General features: G+C 40.7%; 2 protein-coding genes across 2 annotated transcripts in view; both read right to left on the bottom strand.

Moving 5' to 3' along the window:
* LOC121941332 (cadherin-7-like) overlaps nucleotides 1-7,062 on the bottom strand; it is a 43,636-nt gene extending 36,574 nt beyond the window's left edge. Inside the window, exon 1 of the mRNA XM_088078011.1 lies at nucleotides 6,865-7,062. The gene's annotated coding sequence lies outside the window, so the exon portion shown is untranslated. The remainder of the gene's footprint in view (nucleotides 1-6,864) is intronic.
* Nucleotides 7,063-11,878: 4,816 nt separating this feature from the next.
* psmb11b (proteasome 20S subunit beta 11b) lies at nucleotides 11,879-13,006 on the bottom strand. Its single transcript, XM_042484219.2, has one exon. It carries the CDS (start codon nucleotides 13,004-13,006, stop codon nucleotides 11,879-11,881), a length of 1,128 nt encoding a protein of 375 aa, XP_042340153.2.
* Between the last annotated feature and the right edge of the window lie 429 nt (nucleotides 13,007-13,435).

Here is a 13,435-nt window from a genome sequence, read left to right as displayed (position 1 = left end):
CTCGTCAAATAGCGCCGCTCTGTCAGTGCTTCCAGAGTACAAGTGTGACGTCAAAAGCAAACTTCTGCTTCCAACTGCAACGTGGCTGGGCAGTTTTCAATTGAGAATGTACTCGGACACACCTGCTGGCAGACGGCCGGATGTCGTCCACATGCAGCTCTGGCAGACACTCCTGCAGTCACCATGCCAACGGCATGTTCCCTTAAAATTTGGGACATATGTGGTCTTGTGTTGTTCGATAAGACTGCACATTTTAGAGTGCCCTCTAACTGTGGCTGTCCCAAGCACAGACTGTATTAAATACAGGATGTAGCCACCACGACGTCTCCATCCGGTGTGTGGACTGCTGTTCTGAAGCCTTAAGTCCGGTATTTCAATTGATGAGTCAGACATGACCATATTTGGACAGGATGGTGGAGCTTTAGGAGAGCGAGGGGTGGCTCTGACCTCACAGATAACCTGTCACCCAAGTGGTCTCGCTAAGCCTTGACAAAATGTAAACAAGTGAATAATGTTGAAATTAGCTTTTTTTTTTTTTAAGCAGACTGTAAACATGCTTATTTCTGCAGTAAAGTTGGGCATTCTTTGACTTCAGCCTCATGTGGCCATTAGAGGATCTGCAGTTTTTGGTACTCTGACTTCATCTTTCAGCCTCAGAAGATGCTGCTTGATCTCAATTTAATTCTCAGTATAAAGTAAACTTTTGAGTGTTGCGCACAGCTTTAGTCTCACTCTTGTTTGCTGTGAAAACTCATCACCACTGGAATCCATTGTTAGCTAAATAAAGTCAGGCTGAGCTCAGCTGCTGCTCTGCATGAAGACTTTAGATTTTACAGCCACATTTCATGAGATTTTGGGTCGAGCGTCACTTTAGTGTTTTAATGTTATACCTTCATTGGTTGGCCATCTCTGGCACCATGGCAACATAGTGTTTATCGAGTAAGACAGGCAGACTGTCACTGATGTCCTGTACCCAGACAGAAACTCAGACAAGGGCTCCAGGGCTCGGCCGGTCTGTCAGTCTGCAGCTGTCTCAATGAGACATGTTTATTTCTGCTAGAAAGTTGAGCATTTTAACTCCGGTGTCTTCGGAGATTGAAAGATATCTGGAGGTAGCCACAAGTGGCCATTAGAGTTTTCAGGCTTTGGCGCTGGAGTGTTGGCTACATTTTTCAGACCAGAAGGTTGCCAACTGATCCACAGGCACACCAGTGTAGTAATCAGGCTGTTTATTCAGCATCTTGATATGCCATACTAGTCAGTTCGATGGATTATCTTGACAAAGGAGAAAATGCTCACTAACATGAATTTTTAACAAATATGCAACCTAAATAACTTTTTATGGACTCTGTTTGTATGTAGTTTGATTTTTTGAGCATGCTAATTGCAGATTCCCAGTTTAACTTTTTCCAATCATTTCTCCATGTAAAATCATAGACTATAGAAAGATGGACAACATGACAGTTCCCCTGAAGTGAAGCTTTTCAATCTTGATCGCCCCCTGGTGTTTGGCTGCAAAATAGGTCATAGAGCCCACCCCTCCATGTTAGGGTATGGGGCACAGGCCAAACCAAAAACTCCAAGTAAATGTCATACATTTTCCTAAAGAAGGTTTCTGTCACTGGAGGTATTGCTCATCACGCTGATGTTTGTTTCAAGTGATTTTTTTTATAATATGTTCTGTTTAAATGAGTTATTTAATTTTGCAAAGAGGATTTTCCGCCATGATTGACAGCTGTGACAGCAAATTCATGATTTCGCATTAAATGGGGCTCCTTGCGACTAGTCGGACCAGTGTTTTAGCGGGAACTCCCCCACTGCAGATCTCGCTACTGCGCAAACTCTGGCTCCAAATGACGTCACCAGAACAAGATGGCAGCGTGTCGTCCATCTTTATACACAGTCTGCGTGTAAAACAGAATTTCTTCCATAAATTTGTTGTTCTCTTTAAACCCTGAGTTTGCATACAGCCCAGATTTTCAGCTTGAATTTTCAAAATAAGTTTTCCCATTAGTTGACTTCAGTTCTAGCTTATTTCTCATTATATGTATCCGACAAATTAATAGACTTGTTTAGCAATTTAATGGATTATGTATGTTTATGATAAGGTATAAGGTTTGTTAGTCTACTCATGACATGGTACATTCAGCAAGAGCAAATAACCCCTAAATTTCCTTTTATATTCTTATTATTAAAGTTTTAAGCTTGAATATTCCTGGAATTCTGCAGCCCTGTTTGGACAAGCCGACCCCAATAAACTGGTCATGAGTCTGGTGTGTCCCCCTGAAGGTAACTTAAGTCATCCCCACCCACTCACCCACACACAGTGCATGAGTCATAGGAACACAGGGATGTGGTCTTCAAACAAATTTAAATAAAGTTTTCATGAATGCATTCCTCCTTTGAACAGATTTAGAGAGAAATATTCAAGCTTTTAAAATCTTTAAAAAGCTAAAGAGATTTCCCTGCACGGCCTGAGACGCTACTCAGATGATCAATAAGGTGGCTAAAGAGCATAAATGACACAGTGCATTCATAAAATCCTCTGCCCTTGTCTGCGATCTAAAATAAATGTACATAAAAACATGTGCTTTGATTAATTTAGATGCAAATAAGCACTGAGTGGGCCTAAAGCAGAAGCCTTTGATGACACTGTATAATATGAACCATAACATTTTCTGATATACCCAAATTGATATGCTTTATATGAAAGGAAGGACACATGAAAATAAAACCAATGTTCCTTTTCACTCCAGATACTGACCTACTTTCTTAAGTAATTAAGTAATTTCTACTCTATACTCTATTTAATAATCAGTTCTTCTTAAAAGGAAATTCACCCTTGAATTGTTGTTTTCTAAATTTTACACACCAATTATTAAACATACTCTGTGTAATGCTTCATGCTCAGCATCTGCATCTGTTTGCCGTCGTCTCAAATCGAGCAAAATACAAGAAGTGGCTCTTCCAAAAAACACTTTTGTCTTCCTCAGCTATTGTGTATTAGCACAGACTGAGCTCACGGCTTACATCTCTCTCTTCTAGCTTTGCTCCGAAACCACGTTGCCAGCAGAACATGTCATTCATTGTTGTTTGAAGTCTTTAGAGTATGAGCGCGCATGAGATATGTGTGAAATGTAAGGCAGGGATAGAGGATGAAAGCGTGAGGACGATTTGCTGTTGCCGGCTCAGAACGGAATGATGAGTGGTGACATAGCTCTAAATTGCAAATCGCTGTTTCAGTCTCACTTCACTCTGCATCGAGTCGCTTCACTGCAACAAGGCTATTTCATTTTTATTAAAAATAGCCTGTGCATGTCAGGCCTTTTACATAGGGAAAAATGGGAGATGGAGGTAGAGAGGGGGTGGTGGTGATGGTGGTAGAAGTGCACTGGGAGGTGGGGGGAAGGGGGGACGGCCTGGCTGCCTCCAACCACCGAGATGTGGACGGATTCTGTTCCATTTAAACATCTCTGGCTTTCTCCCCTCCTGCCATTCGTCTTAATGCTCATACAGACCTCTCATCCATTCTCACTGCCGGGCTCGTGCTCAGTGCACACATGGAAATCTCTTAAGTCTTTCCAAATCACACTGTTGAAGAGAGGCCCACTGTACTCAGCACATCAGTCACCTCATTATAGTCTAAGCTTGACACAGCTTAACCTTAAGTGATACCACGGCGCAAAGAACTGTGCTGAGCAAGTGTTTAGACATGTACTTGTTTATAATGTGAAAATGCTTCAGGGCATGGGCGTAGATTTTGGGGAGGGGAGGGGTGCAGGGGATACATCCAGTTTCAACCCCCAAGACATTAAGCATGATTCTGCTAAGACAGATCAAAACTGACCATACTAGCTACAGTACTGAGTCAATTTTGCCGCAAAACATCCAAGGCTTCCGTCTTCCCCGTCATCACATTATGACCTTATGTGCAGGGGCGTATCCAGGAAGTGGCTTGGGGTGGCACAGGCCACCCCTGAAATCTGATTGGCCAACCCAGGTGCCACCCCATTATGACTGGCTATCTGTCCAGCCAGCTTGAACTGTTTAAAGAGTGAATTGAAATATTGTTTTTAGGTGAAATTCAGCCTTAACCCTGACAGGCAGAATTGTGTCGGAGTAGTGTCGAGCTTGGCTTATTTTACATTCAAATAAATTGATCACATGTTAAAAAGTTTGTTCACGCAGTCTTATTCATTTTAATTTTTTTGGTTCCTTGTTTGTTTTGGCACGTTATACTTGCTTTTGTAATATTTACTTTAGGAGGAACAACTTCTGTAATAAAGTAATGAAGCGTTACTTTACTTTGCCTACTTAAAGTAGGCATGGGTAGAGGAGAACAATATACATAAATTGTAAATTAAAAGAAAAAAATTAAATTAAAGCTTTGCTAACGCCTCCTCTACCCATGCCTACTTAAAGTAGGCATGGGTAGAGGAGAACAATATACATAAATTGTAAATTAAAGCTTTGCTAACGCCTGTGCCCACAGCAGCACCCATATTTCATGCCACCTCGAAAAAAAAACGTCTGGACACCCCACTGCTAATGTGCCATGCAAATGTGGTATTTTGCTGAAATGACGCCGGTATTTCCCTGTAATAGTTGCTGAAAATCACTGTTTGCATAATCCTTTAAATAAATAAATCTAAAATTAAAAAAACCCAAAACATAATAGCTAGAGAGTTCATTCTTTTTCCTGGAGAGCTAAGGCTTCCGCATAATCTTATGTGATTTTACAAGCCGTGCAAACAGGATATTTCACGATAATTTCACTGGTATCCGTCTGTAATGGACACAGTTAGCCATTTGCATAATCCCTGTCATCACCTCATTACCTTACATGACATGACGTGCAAGTGTAGTATTTTGCCATAAATGCACTATAATTTGTCAAGAATTGCCCCGTAATGGCTGTGGGAGATTGTTGTTTGCATAACCCTAAATATATTGATCTAAACTAATAATAATATTAGCTAGAACAGTCAATCTTTTTGCAGCGGAAAGCTCAGCCCTGCGTTTTCCGTTTCATCACAGTGTATGCTTGTAATGAGATTTTTATGCTGTGTTGTGTGGTGCAAAAACGTGCAGTTTTGCCAGAGGAATGAATGATAAATCCATCACTAACTAATGTACATAGTCAAATATCTTATGGAGTGTTAATAAGTATTTAGTTTATGTTTCTATATTTGTAAATCTTTTGGATAAGTGTGTTTTATGTTTTGATTTTGTAAAAGTTAATGAAAACCTGTCTGACTTTTCTCCTAGATACCATCACCGCTAGAGCATTTAATCATTTTCAGCAGATAGCTCTGGCCTCTGTCTTCTGTGTCAGCATGTTGTAAGCTCGTGAACGTGATGACATCATTACGCTATGTGCAGTGCAAAACTGCCAAAAAAAAGATACGGCTTCTATCTTTTGTTTCATCACAGTGTACGCTCAAATTACTTTACTGCGCAACACTGCGGTGCAAAAACTTGCAGTGGCACCAGAGGCATGAATGGTGAAACTTTTAAAAACATCTTTGCACACTGCTTATAAAAATGAGCAAATATTAAAAACAATAGAATGTATATTGGTATGTAAAAAAATATTTATGTTTCTATATTTTAAAATCTTCTAAATAAACATGTTGCGTGTTTTAATTTAGAATTTTTTGCAAAATTTTGTAAAATTTGATGAACAAATGTCTGATTTTATTTTTTTATGTCATGATTTCAATACTTTTAAAAATGATGGTTTTTATCTTAGGTGCTACAGATTTAAGGGATATTAAGCATTTGACAGTACTTTATAAAATGACATAAAAATATGCAAATAATACAAACATAGACATTGTCAGACCTTTTCTATTGCAGATTTCAAAGGGTTAAAGTAGCACATGACTTTTTTTTTTTTTTTTTGAACTTTGACAAAATTATACATTTACACTACAAATTGATACAGAAAAGGCACATAAAAATTCACTGAAATGGAGGAAATCAAGTGTCCCCTTCCAATAGTGTCCCCTGGAGTATTAAAACCAAACCTACACCCTTGATTTCTGTGGTTACCATCTGTATCTATTTGTGTGAGATGATAATTTCCTCTTTGACATTACATTACAATATACACAGAAGGAAATTACATTTCTCAATGCACATGATGCCTCATTGCAGCCTCTCTCTGGTCACACAAACCCACGCACACGCACGCATGCACACTCACATCTGGACTGCTTATTAGCATATCTAGTCCAGATACACTACAAACAGCCCGGAGCGTGACCTTGTCTTGTTAGAGGGAGCCAGAAAAATGACCTACTTGATGCATGTTAATGTGATTTACACACTTGGGCTAACTATTATAATGAATGTCCAGAAAATATTGCTGTCGGCTAAACTGAGGTCCACATCACATCAGCGTCCCCGCGTGAAAAGTGCACGCGGCAGGTGAGCATGGCGCGCACAAAAAAATAAAACAGAGAAACAAAAAAATAACGAGCGCGCGCGCGCACATTCACAAACGGTACCTAGCCAGAAAATTAGAGAGGAAGCACAGCATTATCCGCACCATCTGTCAAAGCTTGGCGCTCGTTTGCTTTCCCAAACCTTTCCTCTCAGCCAGTCACTGTATTATTTCACCTAAAGAGCTCGCACATGGTAACATCTGCTCGCGGAAGCTTTTGCTTCTGTTTATTCGCGAAGAAAACTGACAAAGAAACAGTTGGAAGCAGCCTCACCGCTGCTGAAAATAAGAAATTATAATAGAGAGCAGAGGAGTGGAAACTTGTCACGTCTGTGTAGGCGTAAGTGCCTTCACTTCAATAAACTAGTGAATCGTGAAGATAAAAAAGTGCTTTAGTAGAGCAGAATAGAGCTTACCGTGTGTTTGCAGCTCCGGTGCTTCTCTGGTTTAACGGAGCTGAAATGATCCAACGTGGGAAAGGATGCCGAGGTTCATCTGAGCTCAACGTGAGGTCTGTCCACTTAGCCCAGTCTCTCTCTCTCTGTCTCTGCCTCCCTCCCTCGCTCTGTGTCTCTGCCTCTCTCTCTCTCTCTCCATTAGTTTTTAACTATCTCTGAGAGATGATAGTCACCCTAAAAGCCTACTATTTTGGAGGATACAGTGACCAGACTACCACACAGAGACAACATGTACCCTCACTGACAAATTGCCATTTCAGCTCGACTCAGTTTGTTCTACTAAAAGGTCCACTGTGTGGGATTTAGGGGGATATATTTGCAAAAATGGAATATACTATAATGTTTGCTTTAGTGTATAATCACCTGAAAATACGAATTGTTGTGTTTTTGTTACTGTACAGCGAGACGTTTATATTAACAAAGGGAGGGATCACCCTGTTTGCAGCTGTGTTTGTACAGCACACAATGAACAAACCCAAAAAACTGGCTCTAAATAGGATCATTTGTGGTTTTGCGTCAGTAAATAGCAGCCTGCGATGAGAGCACCATTCTTCTTTTTTACTGGATTAAATCACCGGGTCTGTTCTTGTGAGAAAAACTTTTGTGTGGATAATTTGGCGACTGTTAAAAATCCTCTAATCACGCCTGCCACATCACAGAAGTTTAGTAAAAAGTAGAAGAAAATTACCTGAAACATAATTTGAAAAAAAAATATAAAATGAAATAAATAATATGGAAAGAGTTCTTAAAATTGTGAGAACTCTGTAAATTATTTTAAATGTTTAGTTATGATAATTAGAAATAAAAAAAATTCCCCTAGACATTTTTCCCGAGCTTTTCAAACATTATTTCTTAAATCTACTAATTTCTTGCAATTTGTGGAACATTTCTTACCAAGTTGCTCACTGTATTTTGCACCCATGTTATGAAAGAAATTGCACAAATTTGCTTAAGGTTCAAAGGTTAAAATACTTGTGAACACGTATGGATGCAGCACAAGAAAAGTGATGTCACTCCAGGTTTCAAAGGGTTAACTACTGGTGGACAGTACTCGCTATCATTTACTGTATATTCCTATTGTAGAGTGTATAGCCATGCTTGATTATGATAAATAATGTAGTATATAGTACCGAGCCCCTGGCAGATTTGGGGCCCCCCAATGGTGACTCCATGGCTACGACCTTGCTGCAAACTTAAAGCTTTGCTTTCTAATGATCACATTCATTATCATACTTTTCTGGACAACATGGAAATGGTTTAAACCCTTCAATATTTTTCTGGTGTGGCTGTAGCATTCCCTTGAAGCAATCCAGTGTTTTGTAATCTGCTTAAGTATAGCCAGTCTGCATAATCATCCTCAGTACGTTTGCATTTTCCCAGTTGTTCCACTCAGAAGCTGGACCAGAAAATTGGTACTCAAGGATGCATTAAAAGATTACATTTCACCAATAGTGTTCTCCCACTGGCTAAAAACATGTCTCCAATGTATGACTGTAATTACCCCCCCCTTCTTCCCACTCTGATAGGATATTTTCTCCAGTGGGTTGAATGGACCGCTCATGATGCGTTTTTCTGGGAAATTAATGATCAATTTAATATACAGTGCGTTTCTGTGATTCAGCCTCCCATTAAGTCCAGGCTTTAAGCTGTTTTTTATGAGTCATTTCGATTCTTTGTCAGCTTCAAACAATACAACCTAAATTTGTACTTACTAATCCAAATTTCAAGGATGGATGTTCAGAACAACATCATTTCATACTTTGCTAAATTTGTCCTTTAAATGCCCAACATCTAAACACAATGCCCAATTTATTGGTTTGGAAAACAGAGTACAGATGAGATTTTAGGTAATATTTTTACATTTTGACATATCTTATCACATACCTCCTAAACAGAATATGTTTGTTTCTCACCCACTTGTTTTGGATATTTTTAATTTGGGGGGAAAAAAGGCTTTCAGCATCTCAATGCTGTGAAAAGTGATCATTCAGCGAATCCTTGCCTTGCACACTGATGTTTTTTGATCATTTGCGAATTCTGTCTCCTGATAGAAAACAAGATCTCCTTTAAACAAGTAGTGGGGAGACAAGTGTTGACTGATGTGACTAGAAAGCAAACTTGCAACCCTGAGGTCACTCCTCAGATCCCTTGTACCCAGCTGGATACGGAGGTTTGTCAATGTCAAAACTACTGCACAAGCACAAAACAAAGCCAAGCTGTAATCAATCTGCTAGTCATGATTTTAGAGCATGCAGGGACAGATTTACAATTGCAAAACATGCTCGGAGCTCCGAGTGTGTGAGGGGGGGCTGTCAAAATTTTTTTTGGCAAATTTCTAGCTGTTAGGGTTACACGTTTCCAACGTTCTTTTAGGCAAATGAAAAAAAGAAAAATGTACTCATGTAAGTCAGAAGGCAGGGTCTGTGACATTTCTTGGTCGAATCCAGTAGAGTTTTTTCTGCTCTCGGCTGGAGTTTGCATGTGAGGAGAAGAAACTGCCAAATAGAACGAAAAGCTTTGAAGAGGGCAAGCAAAGAAAGCCCTAACACTCACTGAGTCACAGCTCTTCTCGAAGCCTCGAAAGTTTGATAACCAACATGATTCTGTCCTCTCTTGCTTTCAGAACTTCCTCTGAAACTCACAAGTCTGCTCAAATCTGGACCACCGAATGTTTCTTTTTTTTTCTCTTTTCACTCGCTCAATAATTCTGTCATTAATGAACTTCCAAAGACGGGAATAATGGATGAGGTTGGGGAAGAAGGGAGGCTTTCCCCTCATACTCCCGCAGCCGCAGTCAATCATACAGTGGTACCAGTGTAGGTTTGAGAAGACACTCAACTCTCTGATGTTACACTGGAGATGTGCTGCGCATTATCACGCAATCCCTAATTTATTTAATACAGTGGATAATACACAGATGCACACATTAGCCTTTCAAAGCTCTGCCATATATGGCACTTTGCATAAAATAAGCTCTTTAAATCAGCAGTTAGAACGACAACCTACAGTGCATAGATCCCTCCAACATTATAAAGTATCCTCATACAACAGTTTGTATATTATACAACACAACAGTTTGTGTCCTACGAATTACCATAAAGTCACATACTCAACATTAAGTTACAGGGGTTAGATTTCAAAAAAGAAACATGGTGATCATCTATCTAAAAATGACTCATTGTTAACTCTAAGTTCACTAAGTGTCAAGCACAGGTCCCCGGGGACAGTCCCAGTGGAAAATCATATGCTTTGTGAACCGTCCATCATGCCAACATGTCTCCTACAGGGTGGCTTCAATCTTTTCTCATGTGGGCATGTTGGTAACATGATTGCATATTTCTAAATACATGGGTTATACACAAAATAAGCTGGATTCAGGCGCTGTAGCCTGACATGCACCCCCCAAGAAATGTAACTACCTGTTGCTGCGACGCAGACTCCCTGTTTGTTTTTGTATGCTGAAAACTATTTCCCTCTGTGGAGACAAAGCTTTTATTTACTTTTATTTTGAAATAAGAAATAATAAATTGTCAAGATGACAAACCAACAACTTAGCATTTTAAGTTTTGTGTGTTATTTACCCTGGCATCACGCAAGAACAGGAAACCCCATAAGCCATTAGGCTAATTAATGCAATGTAAAATGTCATAGGTTAATGCTAATAATATAAGCATGTTGTATATGTGGGGAGATGTGTTGAGTATAGGACTACTGTTTTCTCTGTGAACCCTGTGAGCTACAAAGAAGCTGAATTTCATAACATTTCTCCTGCTAAATGTCGTTCATATGAGTAGAGGAAAAGTCAGCTAGCCACTAGGCTAATTTATACAATGTAAAATGCCATGAGTTTGTTGTATTAGTGGGGAAAATGAATGTTGCAAAAGAGTGTTGTGTCTGTGAATCTTGGGAGTGATAATGAAGTGGATTTGTGTACTTTGTGTTTTAGGTGCATTTTGAATCGATCAGACTTTATAGCCTTTCACCAAAACACCACTGCCAACCAGTGTTTTGAAGGTGTAACTTCAGAGCGACACACACCACCGCACAAGTATTAATGCTCACAGCATTTACATAAGCTACCGTGGAGGCTCTGTGTAGAGCCAGCCCACATCTATAACGTCACATTTACTAATATATGATGACACAGGATTTGTACAAATTTTGGTGCATTACTTTTCATAGGAAAACATACAAACAGTGCATCAGAACAGCCTGAAGATTTTGACATGCTCTAGTATCATTCAAATGCTGTTAGTTTCCACCCATATGGTGAACTGCTTCACCCTTGAAACTTTCACCAACAAACATTAGCTGCCTTCACTGAAGTTTAAGAGGCAGAGCTGGACAGTGAGAACGAGGATTAACTGCCTTATACCTTTTGCCCTAATATCCCTTGCAGAGACGTTGTCACGACGAGTATGCCTAATTTACAACCAGACTGCTCAGACAGAATGAACAGGCAAGATCAGCAAAATTGCATTTATTCATTAATTTATTGAAGTGTCAAAGAAACCTCAGACGAGTTTTGACAGCGGACACAAATCAGCTTTCAACCACCAGTTATTGCTACAGCTAAATTAGCTCCCTTATACAGACTGCAGACATTTAGATTTTTTTTGGCTATTCACTCGGCTCCTTTTCTCTGCTTCTCTCTGATTCAAACACACGCAGGAGGAGGTTATAATTATCTCGCACACTTGAAAAATGATTCATAATGTTTTAACATCCAAATCAAAATGCCAGGCAGCAGTGTGCTGTTAGAATACATATCATCAGCACAAACAAAACATCAGCTGTTTATTAGAGGGAGCGATATGCATGCCCAAATCATTTGAGAAATAGCCTGGAGGATGCAACTGCCTGTCCTGTTCATTAATTCAGTATCTGCTGCAAAGATGCCATCATGTCTCTCCAAAACACTCCCCGATGTTTGCCTTTCTTTTCTCATGCCATTTTTGTTTGTTTCAAGTCTTTACTCAGACAAAGTCACGTCCCGTCTCTGCCTTCTCTCTTGTCTTTCTTTCTCTCTGTAATATTCCTCTTTTAAATCCTCCCTGCTCCTGCGAGTCCATCCTTTTGAGGAGATGTGATAGATGTCTACACAGTTTCCTGAGTATGCGTCCCTGTGTGTGGCTCGGTACACAGCCTCTCTGGCTATTGACGTGGCCTCGTCCACTGTCAGTCCCCATTGAACCCCTTGGTCCAAAATTGAGTAGGCGTAGGGTGATCCCGAGCCCACGGAGAAGAGCGTTCCCTGCAGGCGAGTGCCATCACTGCACACGTAGAACAGACTGGGTCCAGAGAAACTCACTTTCTTTTGCTTTGTCTTAGCCAGAGAGACGTTTTCAAGACTGTCATCTACACATTTTCCAGGATCAGTCATTTGACTGGTTTCTCTACAACCACTGAGATCAGTCTTGGCACCTCTGTGGTCATGGCATGCATCGACCTCTCCTCCATCCCACCCACACAGCGTTGCAGCCACACACAGCTCAGTTCCCTTGAATGGGTGAAGCATGTGAGAAAGCAATTTGGCAGCCCCGCTTGTGGACAACCGTCGGCCGTGGCGGAGTTGGTAGAGCCTCAGTTCTCGGGACAGAATCCGTTTCCAAAGGGCGCAGTCGGCTGAAGTACCTGAAGTCGTGCCCACCAAGTGACTGTGAATGGGCAGGATCTTCTGGGCGGCCGGGCACGCCACGAGTCCAGAGCAGCTGGAACGAGTGTCCGCAGCAGCCAAGACACCGCCCTGGAACGTGAAAGCCAGGGTGGTGGTGCCGTGAGACATAGGAAAAGGCAGCGGGACAGACTGAGAGGAGGTAAGAGGAAGGTCTGTGGGCCACGAGAGCGATGAGAAGATGGAGTCTTGAGATAAGATACCGCTGGAGCTCTGGATAGTGCTAATTTGCCCAAACTGTATCGGACTTTCATCGAGGTACTCTGCAGCTGGTACGTAAAAGTTAAACATACTTGTTCTGTTGCTGAAGGGCAAATCGGTCACATAGTTAAAACCATTTTTTTTCCAAAAATGCACTGAAGAACATCCGGTGGTTTTACTGTCCAGAAAGATGTCCTGGAAATTGCACAAGTCCTGCAGAGCCATTGAATATGAAATACGCTCTATCTAATCAAGTCCACTCAAAAAAATAATCAGATCAACTGTCTACAAAGGTTTGCATTTTATCTAGAGCTGTGGTTTGTTGGTTTTTGGCAGCAGTCTGCCTTTATATAGACAACAAGACTGGGTTCATTTCCATGTGGTCATCTAAAACAACCCATCAGCAACAGTTACCAAAAACCTCACTCCCTTGACTTTGAAGCATCCACAGTCACTAGCCCATGGGTAATTAATTTTGGCTGCTATATCAGGTTGTTTTTCAGATCAGATTTCTTCAAAGTCTTGTGTGGGCGGAGGCCAGAGAGGACACAGGGTGATGGCAAAGCCTTCACTCGAGCACATCAAATTAAGTTAGACTGTGAGCTTTGATGCAGCACTCCCATAAAAAGTTCCCTAATAGAATCAGGAGTGAAA

Source organism: Plectropomus leopardus, chromosome 5 (assembly GCF_026936395.1).
Source record: "Plectropomus leopardus strain MGB_pleo_1.0 chromosome 5, ASM2693639v1, whole genome shotgun sequence".
NCBI lineage: Eukaryota > Metazoa > Chordata > Actinopteri > Perciformes > Serranidae > Plectropomus > Plectropomus leopardus.
Note: the sequence above shows the minus strand (reverse complement) of the source record. Positions and strands in the feature narration are given on the sequence as shown.